The sequence below is a fragment of the Agelaius tricolor genome, unplaced genomic scaffold (assembly GCF_023055355.1).
Source record: "Agelaius tricolor isolate 1412-34295 unplaced genomic scaffold, bAgeTri1.0.p SCAF_2, whole genome shotgun sequence".
Taxonomy (NCBI): Eukaryota; Metazoa; Chordata; class Aves; order Passeriformes; family Icteridae; genus Agelaius; species Agelaius tricolor.
In genome coordinates this window covers 21889361-21915973 of record NW_027269262.1, presented here as the reverse complement: position 1 = coordinate 21915973, position 26613 = coordinate 21889361, and the positions used below count along the sequence as shown (strand labels likewise).

At 35.2% G+C, this 26613-nt stretch overlaps 1 protein-coding gene across 4 annotated transcripts in view; it reads right to left on the bottom strand.

Moving 5' to 3' along the window:
- Positions 1–26613, bottom strand: part of DNAH5 (dynein axonemal heavy chain 5) — a 134812-nt gene that overhangs the window by 74208 nt on the left and 33991 nt on the right. For 2 of the 4 annotated variants that reach the window (XM_071454132.1, XM_071454162.1), the window contains exons 9-26: positions 26045–26152; positions 25252–25374; positions 23223–23438; positions 20883–20990; positions 20112–20197; positions 19025–19349; positions 14941–15147; positions 13086–13257; positions 11531–11676; positions 8928–9090; positions 8213–8455; positions 7110–7300; positions 6929–7028; positions 5517–5653; positions 3985–4186; positions 2852–3087; positions 1428–1646; positions 658–720 (exon numbers count right to left, since the gene is read on the bottom strand). In XM_071454132.1, coding sequence (XP_071310233.1) covers positions 658–720; positions 1428–1646; positions 2852–3087; positions 3985–4186; positions 5517–5653; positions 6929–7028; positions 7110–7300; positions 8213–8455; positions 8928–9090; positions 11531–11676; positions 13086–13257; positions 14941–15147; positions 19025–19349; positions 20112–20197; positions 20883–20990; positions 23223–23438; positions 25252–25374; positions 26045–26152 — 3045 coding nt within the window. The remainder of the gene's footprint in view (positions 1–657; positions 721–1427; positions 1647–2851; positions 3088–3984; positions 4187–5516; positions 5654–6928; positions 7029–7109; positions 7301–8212; positions 8456–8927; positions 9091–11530; positions 11677–13085; positions 13258–14940; positions 15148–19024; positions 19350–20111; positions 20198–20882; positions 20991–23222; positions 23439–25251; positions 25375–26044; positions 26153–26613) is intronic. The other 2 variants (XM_071454142.1, XM_071454152.1) reach the window with 1 other exon arrangement.

The window sequence follows — 26613 nt, the reverse complement described above, 5'->3', positions numbered from 1 at the left end:
TTACTTCATGTGGCACAGTGACAGAACAATAAATGCTAAGACTGCACTTGAAAGAGGTGAAGCATGACACACAAAGAAATAAAAAGATGGATACAGAAAATTCTACCTCTCCAAGTATTCTGTGCAAATCCTATTGACTGTTGAAGGAAGAATTACTACCATTAAAGCAGCAAAGAAAAACATAATTTAATTGTCAATTGCAATGTAACTCAGGGAACATAGTAGGAAGTCAAATGAATAGCAGTACGGGAAAAGTAGAAGCATTAAAAGTTGTTATTGCAGGAATAGATATTAATAATGATATAAAGACAGACTTCAACCACAAAAAAATAAACACAGTAATGAACACAAGAATAGCCTATAGTCAAATACACTAAACCTGTGGGAAGACTCTCATCAGAATATTGTATCTAGCAATTACTACTCATTATCTGTGCAGCCTTTGTGTTGACTCCTAAAAAATTATAGATTTTAACAGTATTCCTTGCAAATGCATAGAAAAATTCCAACATAGCTTTCACTAAGACAAAACAGACTTTGCCAAATGAGTAACCTTATATATCTATGAAAGTTCATTCAACTACTGAGATTCCTTTTCAGAGCCTTTATGTGTTAGCTCACTTGGAGTATTAAGTTATGTCTTAAAATTAACAGCACCTGGAATATAGTAAGCCTGTCATTGGCTTCCTGAGGTGTTAAACCAACCACCATTGGCCCATTCTAAAAGGAAAAAAAAAGACATCAATTTAGAGGATGAGAATAACAACAACTTATTTCTAATCAGCACTTTCTAAATGCTAACCTCAAACACTTTTTCAGCCTCCAGATCCCCTCCCCAGATCAGATATCACCTGAACCAAGGGATGATAGTTAACCTTCTAGAACAAACACTTTTTTTTAAAACAGATTTTAAAAAATCAAATAAGGCAATTTATTGTATTTTTAATGCAGAAATTTTTCATTACACTGCAAAAGCTAGGAAATCAGCGCTCATTTTTTGAGTAAAAGTCAACATTACTTAAATGATGATGCATGATTAGTACACCTTCACTCATTCTAATGAAAAAGAATGTGAGAGCTTAAGTCACTTGTACATATATCAGAAAGAAAGAAGAGTTTTCTGATGCTAACATAGCTAATCATTATTCCTAGTCTTCACATTTGTTCATGATAACTAGATGCTTTTCAAAAACCTTAAATATCTCAATTCTTAATTTTTAGGAACTGATTACCAGCATTACTTACATCAGTCATATACAAAACATTAATCAAACCTGCCCTGAATTGCAACCCAAACACCATCTTAACAAGAATAAACCTATTCAACAGTAGAGGCCCATCCTATTATTTAGTCAAATCCACAAACCTTTCCATGTTCCCATCGCTCTGAAAAAATTTCTCCAATACAATAAAATAGAAACACTTGCCTGATCATAATCTGAGTAGAACTGTGCACAGTCTTCAGTAAAAGTCTTCACAGCATTAATAAGCTCTCCTCTGAAGTTTGGCTGCAAAGCAATGAGCTCATCCTGCACTTCATTTGCACGGATTAGCAGTTTTTCCCAAGTGTAGTGCAACGTGTCCACCTTCTCTGTCTCTTCCTTGGCAACAAGAAGATCATATTTGCTCAAAATAGCATAGGATTCCTGCCAGAAATTTGGATCAAGATACATAAAATGGCAACTTCACTTAATTTCGTAAACATATGGAAAACATATATTTAAAATGCTACAATTTAAAATTTTTAAGAATGAAGGATGATTGGTTAGAAAAAGAAATTCTGTTCTTCTTGCATAGCCATTATCAAAATTGGGCAAACCAATACCAAACTGGAAGAAACATCTGCATTTTTTTCTCAGAGCATTGATTTCAGCTTGCACCACCAACATATGAACATTCTACATAGTGAAAACCCTTGGTGAATTTTCACTAAAACACAACTGACATTCACTTTCTCTAAATTAGCACAGGGTAGGGTAGCAATAAACCTGTGGCAGTTTCATTTGAAAATTTTTTGTATAAAGTGAAATTATTTCCATTCATGCTTTCCAGTTTGATCAAATTGCAGCCAAATTTCAAAAATGGAAATGTAACTGTCTGTCTACTACAATGCTGTGTGGAAAATATGCCAACTTCCCTTTCAAAAGTGAAGCATCATTTCCTGTGCTTCAGGACCCAAGGCTCCTGCCTGCAGAATTGGAAGCTTATGAGCAATCATGAACACATCCGGAATCATGAACATGTCTTAGGAAAAAGAATTCTACTGAAAAATCAAATGTGCATTTTGCCATACTATAGCATTCTTCAATAAATACTCTTGCCAGGAATGCAGAGAAAGAGTTACCATCTGTTTTTAAGCCTGCCATTTGTCAGATGTTCAGTAAATGCATTCTATCATGTTAACTTTTTTTTTTACAAAGTCAGCTGCTTTTGTTTATTTTAACTTATACAGCTGCTAAAAGCAATCAATCTCGTGTACTCTGCTTATCGTTACCTTCTTACTCTTCTTAAGGCTTAGCTAAAAAAAAAAATTAGGAATCTCATTCGTTTTTATACACAGATTTCTTCCACAAATTAAGAAAAGATTTCTTGCATTAAATACCTGTATTCTCATCTTCCTCTTACCCACATCATTCAATTTCTACACTGTTCACTAAACCACATCTCACCTCAGCAAGTTTACATTTGCCCAAATCAGAATTTCACACAAAAAGGTTTACAGGAACACAACAAGCTTGTCACTCAACATTCAACGTATATTAAATCATACATTTTCAAAGTTCATTGTTAACCCAGAAAATAACAGCTCTCTTGAAACAGTACCCATACATGCAACATTTCCACTAGCTACCTCAATGGGGCCAATTTGAGAGTCAATAGAGATTTGTAGTTCTCTGATCTCTTTCAAAGCTGACATGGCTATTCTGATATCATCCAGGTCCATGATGCTGCGACTTAACTTCTTGCCAGTTTCCTCTATAAAAGTCAAAATTGCTTCCATCTGTGTTCTGTACTTCTTATTGCAATGACACCCCAGCAAAGTCATCCAGGCTTTGGTTTCTGATCTCAGTGCTAGCTTCAGATCAGCTAAAAATATTGAACAATTAATAGATATTAGATATTGTAAATATTTGTTAAGATGTACTTTCAATCTTTTTAATTACATTTTTTTCTCTTCAGTGCCAGTTCTGGTTTTTCAGCCTAACCCTTCACATACAGAGATGATGAAATCACATGGACACCTTGAAGTGGTTTATAAAATTGCTTGCAATTCATTATTGCTTTCCTCCTGTTCTTCTCAGAATTTATCATCTTTTCTATTGGAAAGATCATCTAAAAACATTGAACAATTAATAGATATTAGATATCATAGATTTTTTCCAGGATGTACCTACTGGTAAGATGAGGCTGGTCTCCATACTCGTCATCTTGCTCATTTACCATTATACAAACTTCTGCCCTATACATCATTAATGAATTGATTAATATTCTCATCAAAGCCTAAAATCTTTTCAAAAATTAATCTTTAAAAAAATAACTTGGGGAGAAAATTAGGAGTCTAATTATGAAAGCTGAAGAAACAAAGTTTGATCATAGCACTGGTGAAATTGTTAGAAGGGGATTCAGTTGTCTCACTGCATGCAGCTGAGTAAGGAGAAAAGTAACATAAACTTATCATCTTACTCCCATGAAATATGTACCCCTGGGAATCAGTGACAGAAGGATGGGCAAACGTCTACCATCTACTATCCACCCCATAAGTGAGCAGATGTATCCAGGTGAGGTAATAAACTCCAGCTGAGCCTCACAGATATTCTTGTGTTAGTGTTTTGTTTGCAGCATTTACAGCTAAAACAGCGAACAGCCCTTCTCTCTCCCTTTCTCCTTTCCATTTTAATCTAGTTCACCCATCCAATACTGTCACATCTCTCCTCCCTGCTGGAGTCAGAAAGTACACATCTCTGGAGAAAATCTGAACTCTACCAGTGTACAGTGCAATAGCTCCCACGCAGATGTATTCAGGCTCAGAACTGATTTTCAGGTCCAGGTCTCGGAAATGCAGAATTTCAGATTCAAACTCATAGAGTGATGGGTTTCTCTCCATGAATTTATTAATGGTTTCCTCCTTGTCCCTCTGCCATATATGGTGGTAACAACTAAAACTCTCCAAAGCTGTAAGAACTTCCTGAAAGACATTTAAAAGTTCAAAGGAAGATTCTCAGCATCATGTATATAGCATGCATATAATTTCTTAGCAGCTGCTCATTAGAGTACACTACTAACTCCATAGTGGAGCAGGTTGAATCATCTCACTAAACAAAAGGTTTCTGGTAAATTTATGCTAAAGCAATTCCATTACTGATCACACAGTGTGCCAGAAACCCTATGTTCATCACATCCAGTTTGTCAAATTAGTTTAAACATTTGCCAATTAAGTGAATCTTCAGTCAATAAAATCATTGGAATCAGTAGGAAGTAAAGTTTAAAACTAGGATACAGTACACATGTCCTTCCCTGCCATTTCTTGAGCTAGAAACGGAAACCTGAGCTCCAGGGCCCAACATAACAAGAAAAATTTATTCTAAAATAATGAAGCTATGAGACAATTTTTTTTACTTTAATTTCTACGCTCAATTCAGGTCTCTTTGATTTGAATACCATTTAATGAGTGTGAAAGAGAATTATTCTTTTGGTTCTCAGGAGATGAGAAAAACATGAGAAAGTTAAAGTTAAACCATCACTGCATCTAATTAAACAAGTAAATGAGAGATGAGTGCTACGAGAGATAATCCACATCATGACTTACAATAAATATAGTACATGCAGGCATTTAAAGCTGTCTAAATGATAAAAGTTTACAATATTACAAAATACCAAATACCAAAATACCATGATAACTATCCACCATTATCAACTACTCAGCACCAGTTTGGTAGTTATGCTTTAGTACCACTGAAGTTACAAGGTCAAAGATTTTCACATGGCAATATTCTTAAAAGACTGGGCCAGCCCCAGAAGAAACTGATGCAGAGCTCCCTAAAGAAATACAATTTACTAACGAGTGCATAGAATAAGAACAAGGCAAAAAAATTATGCATATCCTTTAAAATATATCCTAACCTACACTAGCAAACCCTATGCAGCACTTTACAAGTGCCAATCTGACAGCCAATTTTCCTCTAAAAACCTTCATGCCCTCTTTGTAATGTGGCAGAAATCATGCTGGCTTCATTAGCTACACACAACACAACTACATTTAGAGTTTTTTATGGTGGTTTAATTTATGCAATATTAAAAACCTCGTATCTTGGAACAGAGCACACTTAATCCATGTTACACTTTTAAAGCATATTTGCAAATTTTCAGCCACATGTTTTCTATCCACCATCCTAACTTTTTCATTATTACATTTAATTACAGCTTTAAATGCCTACCCTTATTACCCAAGGATAATAAAAGTAATACATTAATATCCCTCGAATAGTGATATTAAATTAACATCTCAGCTGTCTTACCCCTTTTGTAGAATTGATGGCACTGCTGAGTAAAGACACTAATTTAATAATTTCTTTGTTCTCTGAAGCATATTTGAAGTAGTTCTGGCTTTGCGCAGTATCAGATGAACTGAGTGATGCTGCATCTGATCCACTATCTATAAAAGAAAATTCAAATATAGAAGCAGGCTTAGGACAGACATACTGGTTAGGAGAAGTAAATTCCTACAGACAAAACCGAATGACATATTTTTTCAACAAGCATGCATTTTAAAGTTGAGTGTTCTTAAAAGCAACTAGAAGTCAAGGAGGCCAACACAAATTCATAAACATCTCAATTTTAGTGAAATTGTTCCATCTAAGTACCCTATCAAATTTGGAACAAGTTTCATACCAATCTTTCAAACAGAATCTTTTTTCTTCTCCCTCAAGGTTTATGCTCTATGCTTCACCTAAGTGATTCATCTATATATCAGCATTTGCTTACTTATATATCAGCACTAAGCATTTTTATTTTCTGAAATACCCCGCAATTGACAATTTGAAATATAAATTAACATTAACTCTGAAAAGAGGACCAAAACCACTCCACGAAAAGGAATAAAGGTTTAAAAAGTCCATCACTTAGCAAATATCCACAAGTTTGACTTTATCATCATTTTTTATTTCATCTCTTGCAAGCCAAATTCTTAGTTTTGAAAGACTAATTCAACTTCTTAACCAGTTCTAGTATTACTGTCCTACTTTTTAGGTGCATAAGAGAGAGCTAACATAAAAGGACTCAAATGTATTTTCTAAGTATCTCAGGTACAATGTAGAACAATTAATTCTGCTTCATTTTAAACCATTTCAGAGAAGAAAAACCCAATGAAAGATACAATCTTGAATTTCCTTGAACTAATGACTTCATTAACCTAATGTCTGGTCACAAAACAGAATAATGAAAATCCTTTTAGAAATTCTAGTCTATTCAATCTTTTACACAATCCTCTTTACACCAATATTGCAATTTACATAGGCATTTTTATTCAATACTAGGTATTGTGAAAGTGCTTCTTAAAGGGTAAGCACAAGTTCTAAGATGCCATTTGAACATGCCAAATTACAACCACACTGGCAAATCACAAAAGATTATTCTGTAGCAAAATGACTATAATTGTAACCAATATAAATGCTATAACCCAAAGCATTAAAACTCTTCAAGAAGCCAAAAAAAATCCCCTTACTCAAATCCACAGAAGGACAAGTGGCAAACCTGCTTTCTAATGAGAAAGAGATTTCTTCTCTGAGACAATTTTAAATCTATGAGGTTGTTTAAAATCTATCAAGTCTACTGTTTTTGATGTATTTTGTAATTAATATCTTCCAATACATTCTGTATTAATCACATTTACCTAACATTCAAATTTAGTGATGTGAGAGTTTATCATTACCATGGATGCTTTTCTTTCCAGTCTCTTTCATTCCATCATCAGAATCGCTGTCTCTGCTCCCACACTGCAACAGAATAACTTTTCTCTCTGACACTTTCTCCTGAAGAGAAAATAATGCTTATTTTTTATTTGCAGCAGTTTTGCACCATTAGTTCTAAGTAAGGCTGTTAAAGACACCAACCTTGGATATTCTCTCCTTACTCCAATATTGAACTCCTTTCATTACTTTCACAATACTATCCACAGCTTTATTAAGTGTCTGCTGTACCTCATCCAAAGAGGGTGTCATGATAATAGTAGGGATAGATAGGTTAATATTAGTCCTAATTATAGGATAAGCACCTTTTTTCTTCTTAGACATACTGTGATTTTCTAAACAAAAGACAAAAACAGGAGACAAAACCAAAAGGATGTTCATATTTTTTTCAAGACATCAAACTAGGCATTGTTTTGATATAAACCAATAAATATATCTCTTAATGTAGAGTATTGAGTGTAATTTCTGAAGGGAAAAAGAATTCCTGAGTAATTTATAAGGTATACTGCAAAACTCCACAGCAGCACAAGTGAAAAGTAAGTGCAAAGCTATTTTTCTCCATGAAGCTCCTCTTCAACTTGCTCTGTAAAGCTAAATTCTGTTTAGCACACAATTTTGTTATGTGGCTGGTACTCCCATTAAGCATATTAAATTGGGCACAGAACCTCCTTAGAATCTCATACTATTGTATGCCTTATAAACTATAGAGACCAAAGACAAATGCCCTTATTTTCATTTCTTAAAGGCATGCGACAATAAAACACTTCAAAAGTGTTCCATCACCATGCATGGAAATATCTGAAGGCAATTAGTAAGAGAAAAAAGACCTCTCTATTGTTTTTTTTTTATACAGTTTTATGTAAAAAGTAAGGTCAAACAGATCTTGTCGAGTTATCAAGGTCTTAATTTGTCAAGTTAATAATTGATAACTTTTAAGTGATAACTTATCAAGTTATCAAGGTCTTGTAGAAACTTATCTATCAAGTCTAGCTCCAAATATAATATTGGCTTCAGAACAGTACGGTGACTCCTAACAGCATTGTAATGACATTTTCTTACTGTCACAAGAAAAAAAAACTTTGGAAATACTCAATGTTACCAACGGTAACTTAACAAGACAGCTTAATCAAAATTCCTTTGTTTTCCCCTCTTTTACACTTGAGAGTCTTATTTATACAGTTATGGGGTATTACAGTTACATTTTTCTTTATATAGCCTAAAAGAGCAATGCACTACAATGCAGCCACCTAAGAAGTTGATGGTGGAAGATGCATGAATGCGCTTGCGGATGGTCTCCAGAGCGTGTCGAGTGACTTTCAAAAGGGCATCAATGTTACGATCATTGAAGTAAGAAAGCAGTTCATTGGCTTCTTCCTCTAACTTTTCTAAATCCATTCTCTTCCTCTTTGCTGTAGGAGACAGGCCAGCCCACATCTCACTGGAATTTGGTGAGGAAGTCAAGCTTTTTGATCTTCTTTCCTCTTCTGTTGCTAAAACATCATAAATCCAGTTAGTTAAATGCATGTAAGGGACTTGAAAATACCATAATGCAACACCTCCACAGGTGTCTGAAATAATTTTAAGGAAGGGCAGAATTATTCATTTGCAATCTGCACCCCAGTGTAACAAGCCTATGCCTTATTCAGTACAAACTGGTACGATTATCATAAAAATTTAGATATTATTTCTTATTCTCTTTCTCTAGGAAGTCCAGCAATTAACCAAGGCTACTAAATAGTTCTATGGCATGAACCTTTCAATGTCCAAGTTAGATAAATAATACTGACCTAGTCTGTAGATGACAAATGATTGCTAGATTATTCATTATCCAGGCAAATCCAAAAGTCTTTAGACATTAGATGCTATTCAGTACTTCAGTCACCTAAGCTACAATGTCCCCCAACAAAAATTATCAGCATGAAAAAGAAACAAACACCAAGGAATACAATACATTCTTCTTACCTGTATTTTTGTCCTTTTTTTCACCACTGGGTACAACTGACTTCTCACCTTCTTTACTGACCTGTTCCTCGGTGTCAAGTAACATGTTTATCAGATCATTAGCAGCAGCTTCCACCAGTGAGCTTTTTAAGTGTAAAGTTTGAGAACCTTTTATACAGAGCTCCTGTTACCAAACCAAAACGATATGCACTTATTGTCACAATTCTCACGTCAATTTCACAGTCACAGCAGCCTTTATTAACACAAATGTCAAGGCCTAAGATTTGTGAAAAATCAAATATATATACAACAATAATTATAAATTCGTTTGTTCCAAAACACAAGATCAACGATAGATCAACAAAGCATTATAAATGTCTTTCAATATTGTTTTGGCTTCTTTCTCAAATCACATGATTCATTAGTTGATATCATTAATCAATCTCTATAATGCTTAGTTTCACTAAAAGGCTCCCAAAAGCAATAGCTTCTTAATTTTCTTAACTTTCCAATGTAGGAGATTTAACACTTCTTTTAATCATTGCCAGTTTACATTAATTGGCTGTGCCATAATGAGTATTAGCCAATCATATTTCCCATATACAGCTAAAAAGAAGATCAAAGCTACACAAGATGTATTTATTATTAAAACAAACACTAAAATTATCAACTAGAGAGAGAAGAAATCAAAGAATGAGATTAAATAAATTGAGAAATTAATTACAGTACTATGCATGTTTTTTCTCCCATACTTATAATAAAATCAATCAAGTATGCTTCAGCTAACTATAATTTTTACCAGCAAATGGCCTTTTCATATTTTACTTCTTTGGTATCTTATATTTCAGTCAGCTTAAACAAAAATGACCACCTTTGTTTAATTAAAAATCAATAATTGGAAATATTCAGACATTTCCAAATTTTAAGATAACCTTTGGGCTTCTTTATGGTTCTGTTGAGTTGAGAGAGAAGGCAGATGTGACTTGTAATATCACAGCAACACTAAACAAAGTACTCTGGGATTTTTCTTCTGGGTAATTATTTTTGTTGCAGCAATTACTTTAGAAACTTAGACACCTGTTAGGTGGCAAAAGTTATTTCTAGTCCCCTCTAATTAAAAATTACAGTAAGCTTACAAATTGTTACTATTTTCATTGTACCCATAACTGGGGTTCTTATACCACTTACTCTGCTAACTCAACTCAATTGGTCATTGTAATTGCTGTGTATGTGTAATTGCTATGTAGCAGTTCAAGTTTTCAAGTTACCATAGTGTTCAGAGAAGATTTTGTGCTCGCTCTCACATATTTTTACCTTACTGAATATACATTTTAATACCTGCCCAATCAGGAAGGTAGCAGCAGGATCAAGAAAAAAACTATGTATTGTGATGCTCACAAACTGCTACTCATTCCATATAATATTATTTTAAACTTTGCTCTGTATTTAACAACAAGGTGAGTTGTTACAAAGGCAAAAGAGTTAAAAACACTAAGACAATCAAAAATTTAATTTGTAATAGTTATTACTACAAGAGAAAAGAAATGGGGATTATGTACTTGATTTACTACAGTCTTTCTCAAACCAAATTTTATTTCAGGAGAAAACACATTAGACATTACAAACTAAAACGCAATACCTTACCATTGCCTCACAAAATATTCTGACATAATAATGACCTTAATCAGTTTTCTAACCAACAATTTACATGTTTATAGTTAATTACCCTCAACATAAAAGTATTTTGATGGGGTGAAGGAAGGGTGTTTTCCCAGAACACCTTCACCCAGGTACTCCTGCATATATTTTGCACATCCCATTACCAACTCAGGAGAGTTTGAAATACCCATTACACAATCCTTTCCATAGTATTTACTCTCCTCAGGCAATTGCTGGAGAATTCCCTTATTTAAACAGGAATTATGACCAAAAAAAAAAAAAAAGATACTATCATAGAGGTAAAATTTTTGAGTGATATGAAAGCATAAAAGAAATATTATTCACTATCTGGCTTGATATTAATAATGAATAGAATAGAACAGCTCAGCTCAGATCTCTTTGCATTTGGTACTTTTGTTCCTTTTTAAGATTCCAGCCAAGCAAGTGGGGATTTCCATTGTATCCCATGTATGCTTCATTAATTCTGCATTCAGAGTTTTTTGTCACAGACATCTTTTACAAAAAATCCTTTCCTTAGGATTTTTCCTCCTGAGAAGCTGAGAGGCCTCAGGAACAACATGCAAACAATGGTTATCTGCTGCTGTGGAATGCAACAGGTAGATCTGTGATTGGTCTCATGTGGTTGTTTATAATTAATGGCCAATCACAGTCAGCTGGCTCGGACTCTCTTTCCGAGCCACAAGCCTTTGTTATCATTCTTTCTTTTTCTATTCTTAGCTAGCCTTCTGATGAAATCCTTTCTTCTATTCTTTTAGTATAGTTTTAATATGATATATATCATAAAATAATAAATCAAGCCTTCTGAAACATGGAGTCAGATCCTCATCTCTTCGCTCATCCTTGGACCCCTGTGAACACGGTCACAGTTTTTTATCTCATAAAAAAGAAAAATTTTTAAACTCAAAATCATCAATCTTTTCTTCATGAAACTTTTATCTACTAACCTTAGTCTTTTGAAGAAATTCCTCACAGCTCTGTGGTTTATCTTCTGGCAACATACAGAGTGGCACTCTATTCATTTCTTGAAGGACAGCATCAATACGAAATTCAACCAAGTCATTCACTTGATCAAGCAATAACTCCAGCCCAGCTTTTGAAGAAAACAGAAGATTCAAGACAAGCTTAAAAGTTCAAATTAATGGCCTTTGAAGAGTCCGTCAGTGTTGCTTTACCTCAACAAACAAGAGTGTTATCAAACAACCCAGAGTATCATTTTACCTCAACAAACTATCATATTCAACTGTATATGAATTCTGCACCTTAACCAGTTTACTCCAAACATCTAAACTTTTATGGCAAGCTTCACCATAAGAACCATAATTAACTTTTTGCATAACAGGTACTTACCTAGCATATGCTATCTACATGCTAAAAGATAACTATAATATTATATAAATATAAACTATTGTACAAATATATATCACATAGCTTTTTACATAAAATACAGAATATATTATAAATGTATATAAGATTAACTTAAAGGATATGTATTTCAAACATGAAGACATTAACATTTAATTGAGTGCCAACAGTGTTTCGTCTTCTCCGATAGCTTGAACAAGTTACAACTTAGAGAATCTACTGCAAACAGTAACTTTCAGCAAATAAAATCTCTATGCTTCAAACAAATGTTAGAGGCCAAATAGCTAACAATAGTTAACAGAAAACAATCACTAGAATTTTAAAAGTTTAATAGCAATCTGCTCTCAATGCTGAAGCTGAAATAGCAGCTTCAGGTGCTACTTAAGGTGCCTGATCCAGACTCAAATTTCTTTTATTATTCAAAATTAAATTAAGCATAATGTCAGGATAGCATCCAAAATGCACTTTAATCTGCCATTTCAACTGAAGAAAATTTTCACTATAACTACTTATTGCAATTTCAAGAAACAAAATCTGTTAGCTGTATTAATTAGGCTGAAGAAAAAGGAATTTGCTATGAGAAAAAAACCACATCTCAGTACAAAATTGTGATAATCTTTTGAAAACACTACAAGCTCATCTGTTTTCTAAAGCTGTTGTTCAAGATGCATGTGCATTAGTTTTAAAGAGATTGATGTTTAAAAAAAATTAATATGAAATGCTATTGAGCAATGACAGTGCCAACTGAGTCAGTGTTTTATTCCTTGAGAAGTTGTTTTGTACATTATAGAAACAAAAAAGCAGGACTAGGAAAAGTCTGAAACCTAGGAACTCTTCTTAAAAGTAGATATCATTCTTTAAATTCAGAATACACTGGGCCTTTTGCACTGTACTTTATGTTTGGTGTAATCCCAACTGCCTAACATATACATTAGTAAATATTTGATGAACATACAATACAAAAAGAAGGTGGTGTTATAAAACAAATGTTTCATGAAATACAGGACAGGTGAAAATTCTGATATCTTTTATATATAAATCAATTAAGTGCAAATCATGTAGAGAACTGTAATCTCATAACCTGCATATGTATAGAACAAATAACCAGAAGTTAATGGAAGGAGGCAAGTAACCTACCTAGCTTAGAAAAAACTGTATTAATGTATTTCTCAATATTCAAGGATGTCCAGTTCAGTACCATTAGACCTGGCTGAATAGCATCATCTACAATTACTAATCGAGGAGCCATCAGTTGTTCAAAAGGGTATTGTATTTTCAGTTTAATTCTTTTATATTCTGCCAACATAACCTGAAATAAATAATGAAAATTTTAGTTAATATACAGTGATTTGAACCTCTTCATGTACACACATTTATTACTTAAACTAAGAAAATTCATCTGTATGCACATTACTGAAATTCTTAAGAAGTTATAATTAACTGCTTGGGAAAGGTTTTCATTATTTTTTGCAGAAGTTCACTATTTGTTGCTCTTTATATCTCTACATACATTTGTTGCTCTGTGTGAAGCACTACTTCACACAGAAACCAATCTTTGATAGCACTGGTGCTGTGATGGAGTTAATTTCTTTCTCAGTGACTCACATGATGCCATGTTTTAGATTTGTGACCACAACTGTGTTATTAACACACTGATATTTTGGGTATTGCTAAACAGCGTTCATACAGCACTGAGTCCTTTTTCTGCTTCTCACACTACTCTGCTGGTGACTGGGGACACACAAGACACTGGTAAAGAATGTGGCCAGGACCCCAACTGATTAATGGGATCCCATACCTATGACATTGTGCTTAAAAATGAAAGTTGGGAGAAGAAGGAGGGAGGGGGACACTCAGAGCTATGGTGTTTGTCTTCCTAAGCAGCTGTGATACTGCCGAGTTTTAACAGATTAATTCCTTATTTTTTTCCCCTGTGCATGCACCTCTTGCCTTCCCTATTAAATTGTCTTCATCTCAACTCACATGTTTTATATTTTAACCTTCAGATTCTCTCCCCCATTCCAAGGAGGGGAGTAAGGGAGCAGCTGTGTGACATTTGGTTGCCTACTGGGTTTAAACCACATAACAGAAAAATCTTGCAAATTTCAGTTAGTAAATGAGTGTTACAGAAGACAAAAAGCCCAAGGAAGACCTTCTAGGTGAACTTTCCAGCAATTCTAGTAAGATCAGCCTTACCAAAACTATATTATACTATTTTCTTTCTAATACCTCTTTAACCCACTGATTTAGTTTCATATGTTTGGCAATAACATTACAACTTAAAGTCATAAAAACTTGATTACTTAGGGGTTTTTTATTTATTTAAGAGTAGACCTTTGACTACTATAAAGTCATTTGACTGCTATAAACTTATAAAGATATAAGTTTCTGGACATCTATTTTTGAATTCCCATCTTGAGTCACTGAGAATCTTGTCTGTTCATAGGCAGATGAAATGATCTGAAGGACTTAAAAGACAAGAGAAAGGGAAGTTTCACTGCTTTTTAAACTGTTCCACAGGCATCTGTGTAAAACACCAGTGCCAGAAAAACACAAAAAAGGCTGCTGCTTGCTGCATGCTTTACACTTTTAAAAAGTGGGCCACTTGTTTCTCCCTCTCAGGTATTCTCTCAAAACAAAATGCTGACTAATGTTGACTTCATTATTGGATAAGAGATAAATTGCTTATCATTTAGAAAGCAAGCAACAGCACTAGGCATTTTGTAAGCTTCCTTTCCTCCCCATTCTCATCTCTGCCCCACACTCTGCAGAGCTTCCCCAAACCCAAGCATCTGTGAAGTAATTTCACAGAAAACATAAAGCCAAGAACATTTTTTAAGTGCCTCAGGACAATCATACAAATAAGAAAACAGATTTGCAGATGTTTTCTTAGTGCATAATTGTCGATCTTCATTTATCCTCTTCCATATGTATAGAAGCCAGGCATCTTAATGTACAGCATACATACATAAAATAACAAATGTAAACCCACATGCAAATTGTTGACAATCTTCTTGTACCAGCCTCTCTGCTGTTGAATAACACTTGCAAATGGTGGAATTTCAAGGCACATGCGAGCCATGCAGTCTGTTTCTCTGATTAAAGTTAATATTTGAGGGTCAAAATTCACAAATAATTCTCCTGTTTCTGGAGCTTTTACCAAGAGAGTTGCTTGAAGTCCTCTTTTAGTTAATTCAATCTGCAGGAAATAAAGTCATCATTCCAATCAGACAAGACACTACAACAAAATACTTAGGTTTGCATATAAATGTCACTTTTGCATATACTAAAATCAGGTACTGCTGACAAAGGTTGATACATAATACAAATTCAAAACCAAAATTTATTAACACAATGTCTATGGACTCAAAGCTTAATAATCTAACTGCTATTAATCTAACAGATATTCGCATGTTGAGTCTTGGATGTTATAAGCTGCATTCCACAGTCCAAAATCAAATCAGAGCCATAGATTTTCTGGCTTCAACCATCTTAAATCTTAACCCTCATCTCCTTAGAACTTATTGCATATTCTGCAATAAGGCTGCACATAACTTCCTCAATGAATTAAATTATTCTTGGATAACCTCTTCACATATCATTTGAATCAACTTATCCCCATTTCTCCTTTTGCTTGTTTTTCAATAGCTAAGAGATATACCAATCATAATGGTACTGATAATTATAACCAACACCAGGGCAAATCTTTTAAAATACTAAAATGAATGGTTATTATAGATTTTTTTTAAATTCTTAAAAGCAAAGTATAATCACACAATTTAACTGGCTTATTTAAATATTAGAAGACCATTTGATCTCTATGTGATTACAAAGGACAGCATTCCTTAGACCACCACACACTGAAAATTTGGCTGACACCAAAAAGCAATCCTGCCTTAGGCAGGCAAATTTTTCCTACATTAAAAAATTTGCTGCTATTCTTTTTTTCCAGTTGTCCTTGGTTGATGTAACTTTATTGTTCTTTATTCACTCCTCAAATTTCATCTATCACATTACATTGAGATGTAGCATATTCTATGCCATAGTTTCAGAACCCATTGATATCTTCAGTGCACTTTTTTCTTTTTCTATGGAACACAGAAAATTTGCATGACTTTTCAATGTCTAAAATATAGTTGAGCATACTGCTTGCTTCAGCAATATTATGTACTATCAAGACATTTTACACAGCATTTTTCAAGAAATAATCTAATCAATTTTTGTGAATGAAGATGTCATGCTCTATCCACTATCATCAGTCTTCCAGGAAAAAAAAAATGTTCAATGGCTTTAAAGAGAAGCTGGTTTTTTTTCTGTAAAGTTCAACAGCAAATCTTACTGTACTCGTTTTTGAGCTTCATCCTCATTATTCCCACTCTCAAGTCTTCCTTTCCTGTTTATAATTTTCTTCTCAAGCAGTTTTCATTGTTAAGGTAACAGAAAATGGCAATGGAAATAAGGGGTACATTGAAGGCAGAAATTTTACATGGCCAAATAATTATAATAAATTTTACAATTCCAAGTAATTTATTATTTTAATATGTCCAAGTTGAACACCATTTGCTATTAAAAAAAAAACAAACAAAAAAAAAAAAACACCTTGGATTAACATGATGTTAACCATCCATTAACAAGTAGAAAAAAATAGGGGCAAAAATGTTCAGAAATGACAGAAGATGACACTAAGCTTAACATTTACATTGTACAGAAGAATAAAAAGTAGTAGGAGCAGGAGCCCTATTTGTGTTGGATTTGTATTACCCACAGGACACTTGCCCCTCTCGTGTTTTTTTCTTTTGTTTTTTTTCCTTTTGTTCAGGAGTAGAGCAGGAGCTCCACCTTGTGTTCCGTGGCACTCATGTCCACACCCGTGTGCACTCTTCTTGCCTCGAGAGCAAAAGCTGGGCCTGAGTTCCAAAAACAGCTGGCAAATGCATTGACAGGCATCACACTACCTTCAAAACCACAATCCAGAGATTCTGATCCTTCTTTTTCAGCTTTGCAAGGCTAAGGCCAATTTTTCTATAATGTTTTTTGACAAGGCAGCAAAGAAACTGGAGGTGAAAAATATGCCAAAACAATAGCAGAAACTTACAGAGATTTTGAGGCTTTAAAGTAACCCCTGCAGAAGCCATCTGATAATATAAAGGCTCTATGTCAGAGGTTCTATGTACAAAACCCAAGATGGTAAAATGAGTCAAATGAAATTTAGAATTTAAGGTAAACCATGCTCTGAAGAATATTCAGGCTACCAAGTGTTCTGCCTGTAAGGCCCCAAACAACTCATTCAACGAGACATGTAAAAAGGGCTTATGGTTGTTCATGTACTCAGAGTTACACACATGGGAGAAACACTGACCAGGTATTCTCAAGAGATCAAAACAGCAAAAAAGACCTTACTGGCAACTTTAGAAAATCACAGAAATTTGGAAAAAAGTTTAGTACCATATTCAGTCAACATAAAACACTTCTCAAAGCATTAACTTGGCCCATCCAACTTCCCTAACTCTAAGCCCACTTGATTTTAAGTTACTCCAAAAATTCCAAGAGGGAATTAGAAGAAGAAAGATAAAGAAAGACATAAAATATATAGATTAGCACACATGTAGCCATCAATTCCTGGGTTCCAGCAGTGTTCATAGAGAAATTCCAAGAGAAGGCAGAGTCAAGACATAAAATAGCTTCATATTCAGCTTTAAATACCCTTTGTCTTTCCTAGGCCCTTCCCCTGGGTGGGACTTCCAGTCATTTGGCCACTCAGGAGCTGGGTTAGGGGCTCCAGAGGTGGGTGTGGATCAGTGCCTCTGGTGTGCCAGGGATTGGCAGGCAATGCAGGGCCGGGATACAGGCCCTAGGGGTAAGGTACACTGTACCCCACTTGCACCTTCCCCCACACACATGTATCCCAAAATTGTCAGTAGGAAATGAAATTAACCCAATCAGAACCAGTACAAAGTAATTTTCTCTGTTGGCATTTAATTTCCTTCACAGCAGCTTACGTGGTGTCATCAGATTTGTTATCAAAACAAAGCTGATAACATAACACACAGATGTTTCAGTTGAGCAGTGCTTGCACAGCATTAAGGCCTTCTCTTGTTCTCACTCTGTCCACACAGTGAAAATGTTGGGGGTGGGAGTGGGGATGAAGTGTGCAAAAGAGGCTGTGAGGGGACAAAACCAGGCAGATGTCATGAAATAACAAAAGGATGTTACAAAATAAGCAAAGGGATATTCCTTGCCATATAACATCATGCTCAGCAATAAAAAGGGAAAGGCAGGGGTTGAAGGGGTTAGCCACCCTCTGCTCTGGAATTAATTAGACATTGTTTGACCCACAGGAGATGGTGAGAAATTGCCTCTGCAGCCCTTTTTTCCCCCCTTTCTTTCTCCATTTCTCCTTCACTAACTAAACAACTCACTAGACCCACAAGTTTTCTTGCTTTTGCTTTCCCTTTCCTCTTCCCTGTCTCACTGGGGGTGCATGGGGGGAAGTGAATGAGCATTTGTGTGGTGCTTAGCTGCCTATTAGGTTTAACCCACAACTGGCTCAAAGCCCCCTTGTGCACTGAGTACACTATTATCTGTTCACACTGGATGCTTTTGACATGTATATTTACAGAGTGTACCCATAGATTATCACTCAAAATTCATTTTGTCCAGAGCAGAGGAACTGCTTTCTGTGTGCACACAGACCAAAACTGTGTCTGCTTTCAGTTTTGGCCAACCAGCTGACAAAACTCCTCTCCCCAGACAAGATGATCTTGCACCAGTCAGAGGAATGTGGCAGAGACAGAGGGGCAGCTAAGCCTACCACTGGATAGTCATTATATGGTTTTTTCCTAACTTCTTAGTTATAATGAAAGGTCTTTCAGTTGTTCCTAGAATCAGCTATAAGTACTACAGGCCCTATTTTTTTAACAGGAACACTTTTTTGTAAAATAACTTTTCTTATTCCATCCCTCACTTGAAAGTCATCATAAGTCAGGTTAAGCATACCTGACTACTGCTACTAACCAGGGATAACACCTTTTTTTTTTTTCTTTAAGGAATACCTTAATCAAAATCAGCTGGCTTACCTGCTGAAGCCATTCCCTGTGGTAGATGACCTCAAATTTCATAAGAACTTTTGCTACTTTGTTGTAATTGCGTATTATGCTCTTGCCATCTGGTGTTTGTAGAACTGCTGGATGTCTCTGGAAAGTCTCCATGGGCTCCTTGATCCTATGGAACAGGTGACGTGCCCACAAGATCTTGCCAGCTATTGGAGGCAGATTACGAGCCAGTGGAGGGTCCTTCTTGTGCCTAGTGTAGATCTTACAGACTGTTTCTATGTCATGGCCATAGTTTTGAAATATTTTCTGATACTTTTTGTCAATGCCAAGATTCGGGATTTGCAATCTGCTTAGAAAAATAATGAAAAAACTCCTTCAACACTTCTGAAATACTCCTAATGCATTGTTGGAAAACAGTTGTTCCAGATTCCCTTGCATGCTTTAGAAAATAACTACTTTGGCAGCAGAGTTTTCAGCTTGAACAAATGCTGTCACAACCTGAATCCAAGCAACAAAGATTTAGACCAGATGATAAAAGTTTCCAAGTAAGCCTACACATTTTCTGTTTTGTCACTGTTTTCAAACACTGGGCTGAAATTATGTGCAGCAAACTGTAACCAATTCACCACTAGCTGTCTATTCTATTAAACAGATTATAATACAAAAACTGACAGAATAAAGAGTGAGGCTGTTTTGCAACAATGTTAATTTATAAAGACAAATTTCACTGTTTCTTAATAAAAGCATTTTGCTCTCTTCTGACTGCATTGTGGTAACAAATTTAATGCCATTGTTCGAGCACAAAGCTAAGGCAAACATGCTAACAGACAAAGTTTTCCTGTACTTAAGCTAATTTTGAAAGATGAAGTTCAAAGTCCACTTATATTTTGCAGTTTCTGATACAAAAAATATGGCTTTTATTCATTCAAGCTACTAAGACAACTCTTAACAGGGCTGAACAGCTGAGAGTAAAGAGGTTGAGTTTGGTTTTGTTTGTATTTAAGAAAATGCCTCCTGCTCTCCTCTCCCTCCCCCCTGCCCTTTCCACCATCCTCGAGGTTTTATTTCCATTGCCTGGCAGAGTTTCAGCAATCTAAATAGGACATATTACCTTTCAAATTTCTGCAACATACTCAGTGCCCTTTCAGTGTTCAGAATACTTTCAAAGGTCATGTCCATGAACTTCCTTAATTGATCCTGAAGAAGAGTAAATAATTCTACATCAGATAAGTCCCTAAAACACACATCAGATATGCCAAGTATTATTTGACAGGGTTTAACACGCAATATATTAGAAGATAATTTGTTTATGTGAAACTAATCTCAATAAGTATTATTTTTTCCCTTTATTTCTTCCCACAATAATTAAACAAAACACAGCCAACTTGCAAGGCATTTTCTTTCCAAGTTCCCTCTGTGGCTCTGCAACCAGCAAAAGCTTCTGTACCCTCCAATCTTTCACCATGTTGAGAGGCCTCAAAGAATGCTTGCTTACCTCTCTGGCAACCAAAGCAAGACAAGATTTTTTTTTTTTTCTTCTGCATATACCCTTTCATTTCCCCAGCTCATGATTTCAGAACTATTGGAAAGTTAATTATCTGACTTATTTGTACTACGCTCCTATTCACTCAATGAAATCACCCATTTTTGTTATTCTTGCAGTATACAGTAATGAAAAATCCTTTTGTTGGAGGCCCTCAATGGTCCATTCCATTAAACTGGTCTGAAAAATAGTAAATGGAAGCTTCAAAGTGGAAATATATTGGAATAATTTTTCAATTTCAGAATACAAACTTTGACATTTGCATATTTTTTGTGGTAACTCAGAGCAGATAATAAGGATTCCTCAATAAATTAAATTATTTTGTATCATAAAACCTACATGAAGATCATTTATGTCTCTGCAAAACTCTTCATAGTCTTGGTCAAAATCAGTCTTCCGCTGATCCAAGAAATCATAATGCTTATTCTTCATGTTGTCAACAATGCTCTAAACAATTTCACAGAAAAAGAAAATTATTACCAAAAAATGTCTCATGAAAAAGACTTACCACACCAAACATTTAGCACAACAGGCTGTGCATGTTCACATTTTACCTTTGCTAATAGCTCCCAGTGCTTCCTGGGCAATATAAGCAAACCCCTTAAAAGAAATACTTGCAAGAATCAAGTTGGTGTAATATCTACTCAAATTTCATTTGTATTATTTATTTCTGCTTTAAGTCAATTAGTACTGACAGAAAATTCAGCCTTGCTTTCCATCAAAGACATTTTTTATTCATTAAACATTTTTATTCTGTCATGCAGAAGTACATTTCTATAAAAAACTTGAAATTCAAGAGAGAAAAATATTTTCACATCATTATTTTCCATGTCCTTTAAACAGCTGATTCCATATATAGATTATTAAAAAAGCACAGTGAGATGCAGCACATCACCAGCCCACAACTTTATATTCCTGGCTTCTGTTACACAGCTGCTGTCTACACAGATGTAAGTATATCTTAATCAGCATCTCCCTTGAGGTGTACAGACAGATAAAGGATTTCTAATGATAAACTACTGTTCAACATCCTAGTAGTTTACCACAGTATAACTATGAAACTCAGCATAGTTCCAGCTCAGCTGACTTGCATCATTTTGTGGTAAGTCAACTGAAATTCAGTTTCATTGCATTGCTGTGAATAAAAATTCCATCTTTTCCTTGAGCAACAAGCAAATCCTAGATAGGGACTAAGTGTTAAAGCATAAAGAACAGCAAAATAGTTAACTCCTATTGTAAAAAAATGTTAAGACATATAATCAGTCACATACTAACTGTAGCTATGGTCCATGTCAAATACTTCAGTACCTCAGTTTTGGCACTTTAAAAAGAAGTGTGATCACTTTCCTGCCCTTTATAAAACCTAGGCAGAACCTTCCACATAACATTTTTTACCTAAGCATCCTTCATCCTGACACAATTGACTTGAGCTGGGTCTCACACAAAGTTCTTGTTTAAGGACTTGGGTGCTGCAATGGATAATGAGGTGCATTCTTACAAAATTTGCATCACAGCCTGGGCTCATGGTCACTGATGACATCTTTTCAGACACAAATGCCCCAAACAAATTAGATTCCTGTGTTCCAGCCTACCAAAAGACTACCTTCATTGTCATGATCTGAAAATTCTTAGCAACCTGTGTTGCTGAAAAGCCTGGTGATACAAGCCTGGCTTGGAGAGCAGCTCTTGGAAACAAAATTTAGAGCAGTCCACACCTGTCCTGCCCACATGGAAGAGTCTCGGACTAAGCTATCCTTACAGCTGTGCCCTGGCCAATTCTCAGAAGACTGTAGAACAGAACAAAGCAGAAAACTGGTTACTGTAAAGGACGTATTCAAGGAAGCAAAACCCCAGACTACAGAAGGAGTAAATCAAACCAGGAAGGACCATGCAATGGCCACATTTTACACTACAGTTATTTCACTAAAGCACACTGATTGACTCCTGACCATAAAAAAGAGGCAAAGGACAGAGTAAAACAAACTAGAATTACATATTTGCCTGTACAGACACTGAATCATATACCATCTCAAAAATCTGTCTATAAAGTCCACACATTGAAACCTTCTGATTTATTTCAATATTTAAAGGCACCATAATTATGATACTGCACTAATAAAGTTACACAAAAAAGTAAGCTAACTCAGGCTCAGTAAAAGCAGGAAAGACTCCATTTGGTAGAAAAGAAAGCTCTCTGAGAAAGAAGGAAGGAAAAGAGCACAACTTAACATATTTATGTTCTTAAAAGATCTTGTTACTCAAGTCACACTTCTCTTAAAAACAAAAAGAAAAAAACCTGCATAGTAATACTAATGAACAAAGGGGCACTCACAGCTAGCCCAACATTTGTAGAGATGGAAATGTAGCACATCTCACTTTTTATCGTGATCATAGCACAACACCGTGCTCCCATTACTCCTGTTACAATTTCACCCCACTTGGTTGCTTTTTTTCAATCAGCTTTAATTTTAGCATACTTCTTTCACATGACCACTGGCACCTTTTCTTTCATCTTGTTTGCTCATTTCCCCAGTAATCACATATTTACACTGCTATTATCCAGTAATTTTAGCACAATTAAAGAGTTAATTTTTCTCTCAATAAACACTTCCCTAATTTTCATATTTTCTCATAAAGGTTCAAGTTAGACTGACCCAATATATAAAATCTAATGCGTACCTGATATTTTGTGATCATTCCTTCCAGTCCCTCTATCTTAGATTCCTGTAGAACTGAGTAGGTTCTCATAGTATTGAAAACATCTATTATCTTTACAAGACGACGATGAAAGGCTTCAAATTTTCCAAATATATACATCTCACTAAAATCAAATTGTCTTTCAGTTGGATTTTCCTCCAAATTCTCTTTTATTTTGTGGAAGCAATTTTGATACTCCTTAAAGCAAGGAATTTTAAAGAATGTCAAGCATATAACAAAAGGCACTATCTTTAGCTAGAACAAAATTTACACAGGTATTATCTTAATCTGATTGCAAGTAGGAGTTTCATCAATAAACAATCATGAACACTATAAAGAGAATAACAGAATTTGCCTCTGAAAACTAACCTATCAATGCCATTACAGGATTACACACTTCATCAAATGACCAACTGCATATGTATGTATTTGTATATATCCTTAGCTAGCATGAAATTCTGTTCCCTCCATTTCATAGCAGGGTTTGATGTGTTTACTGAATAACTAAGATGACAGCCCAGTTTCTAGAGATTGAAAATGTTTGCATGCTGAGCAGTTTTACTGAGTAATCAAGGTTCAAAAATCCCTTTCAAGAACAAATTACGTCCTGAAGTTTTAATGCTGCTCCATAACAGCATCCACTTTTCATCCTGAATTCATAACAAGGCACAAACCTTACTCCAAACTTGCTAAATTCTTCCCAAAGTCAAAGTACATAGTCAACAGATTTGCTTGAAATGGTTTCTTTCAATAGTGGCTCTCTTTATAATAAAATGTTAATTCTTTTTATCACATTTATGTATGAATATCCTCTCTTGGAGGTATCAATACAAAGGGTCTAGATTTTGCTATGTTATTCCTGATTCAAATTTTATATTTTCATCTATTGAATTTCTGAAAGTTTCTGGAACTTATAAGACTCAAATGAATACCTCATTTTTCTACATATTTTCATGCAGCAACTGGACAATTTGATAGAAAAAGACAAGTTTAGTGCTCATTGCTGATGGTAAGATGTCATACAAATTTATACTAATTTATGCTAGAACTAGGCAAGATTTGTTGCTTCAGGAGGTATTAGGATGAAGCTCTAGTCCTGCCAGCACATATTGGGAATGAAAAAAAATAACGCAGAAAGCCTACATGAAGCTCCCAATATGTACAGAGATATTATAAAGGACAGACAGGCTCTTCTTTACAGTAACACATGGACAGAAAGCCAAGAGGCAAAGGGCAGAAATTGAAGTGGGTGAGGTTCTAACTAGATATAAGGAGAGAATCTTTCATCCCAAGGACAGTCAAACAGTGAAAAAGGATGCCCAAAAAGGCTGTGCAATCTCTCCATCCTTGGAGAACTTCAAGACACGACTGGATAAAGGATTGGGAAACCAAGTTTGATCTCATACTGCCCCTGCTTTGGCTTTGAGCAGAAGGTTGAACTAGATACCTGCTGAGGACCCTTCCAAGCCAAACTATCCTATAATACTAAGCTTTAGGGGAAAAAAAGAACAAAGAAAAATAAAACTAAAAAATTATAAAATTATCACAGAAGTGTATTCAAAAAAAAAAAAAGGCTATCTTTCTAACAAGTCTAGGTCAACTGAACAGCTGGATTCATCTCAGTTCACTAAATTCCCCTTTCTAAATGTATAGCTTGTCCACACATCTTTGGAATATATTCAGTTCAGTAACTCTCCTAGTTTTAATTTCTATTTCATAACTCTCCACATCAAGTGAGAAGACACTACATAGAGAAACAAAGGCATGAAAATCCAAGCAATTCTCTTATAAGCACAGTTAAGATAGACTAAGCATCAAAATTCTGTTTCCAGAAGATCAACAGATCAAATTCCTTGTTAGCTCTAGCATAAACATTCCAGCTCCAGTGGATATTTTTCAGTTAACTCATTTTTTCTTCGCTATAACAGTGCTTTCCCACATAAAATTTTCCCATTCCTGCCCTCCTAAATATCACCTTATAGTCTGTTTCGTATATGTTCTTCCCACCTACCTGTTTAAGTCTAATAGCTGCTTGTAGCTTTTCCACAACTCTCTCCTGTGGTTGATCCCAGACAGTAGCTGTGCCGTCATTTGCTATGTAAGATTTACACGCTGTGATCATCTGATTGGTCACCTAAAAGCAGTTTTAACTTTGTGAAAAAAGCAGCATTCCAAGACAAAGCGGGTCTTGCCATTCTCTCTCTCCCATTCCTCTGAGTCTGCTGACCTAAAGCCTGACAAACAGGGATACCAAATACCAGCCACATCGGTAGACTGTCTTCCTTGCAACACCCAGCCTCCAGAACGTGACATAAAAATGTGGTTGGTTAACTGTGCTCTTCCTAAACCTACACATCTTGTACCAACCTTGAGATAGCATTGAAGGCTATAAAGTCATAAGTCTTTGTCTGGTCTGCAAGCCAAGGTAAAATCAAGAGCCCATGAGAGTGTAAATAGTAAAGAATAGGTTGTCCTTTCTATCCATTTTCTTCTTTTTGCAAACATGTGGGGGTTTAAGGGCAATATGAATTTAACATGCTTGGTTCTAACAAAAAATCCCATTGATTACAGGCAAAACTTGTAACAAAAAATTCGTAAACTAAATTGTCCTAAATTTAGGACAAAAAAGTCCTAAATTTGAAGTAGTTTATCACTACTTCCAATTCTTTATATGTTCAAAAAGCAGCATTAAAGTGACTGAAGTGCTGTCTCCCCAATTGCTTAGTTCTTTGTGTTTTCTCTTGTACTTAAGCAACAACACAGAAAAAAATTTGGGAATATTTCTTTTCCTGCTGAGCACCAACCTTCACAAACAGTGAGGAGATCTTTTCAGAAGTGTTGTAATACTGAGAGATACTCTGAATCATTTTAATTGCATTTATGAGTCCTGGAATAGCATCCAGCATGGACACCTGGAAAGAAACACACAGTTTGAACTCTGCTCAGTACCTCTATTACCCCCCATTATCATAACCCATAATTAGTGAATGCAGGAGAATTATGAACATGGTCTTTGGAATGGTTCTGTCCCTGTCTGCATGGGCCTCTCCTGCAGAGCTGCCTGTTCTACATCATTCCCCAAGCTCTACAATTTAATTTCAGTGAAAAATTTTCACTGGAGTCTTGGCTGAAAAAATTCAGATCAGCAAGTGAGATTTTGGTAGAAGTAAAGCCCTCTGCAAAAGAACTTTTTCCACAAAAAAATATGTTTATATGCTCAGTTGCTAAACCTGATGTAAGCTTGCATGTAAAGATAACCCCTTCACCAAGCTTTTTTCTGTTTTTATGGGTATCATAACCCAATAACTTTTCAATAGAGAAACTCAAATAGCAGATTGCAAACACTGAAAGAACACGCTGTTCTAATATCACC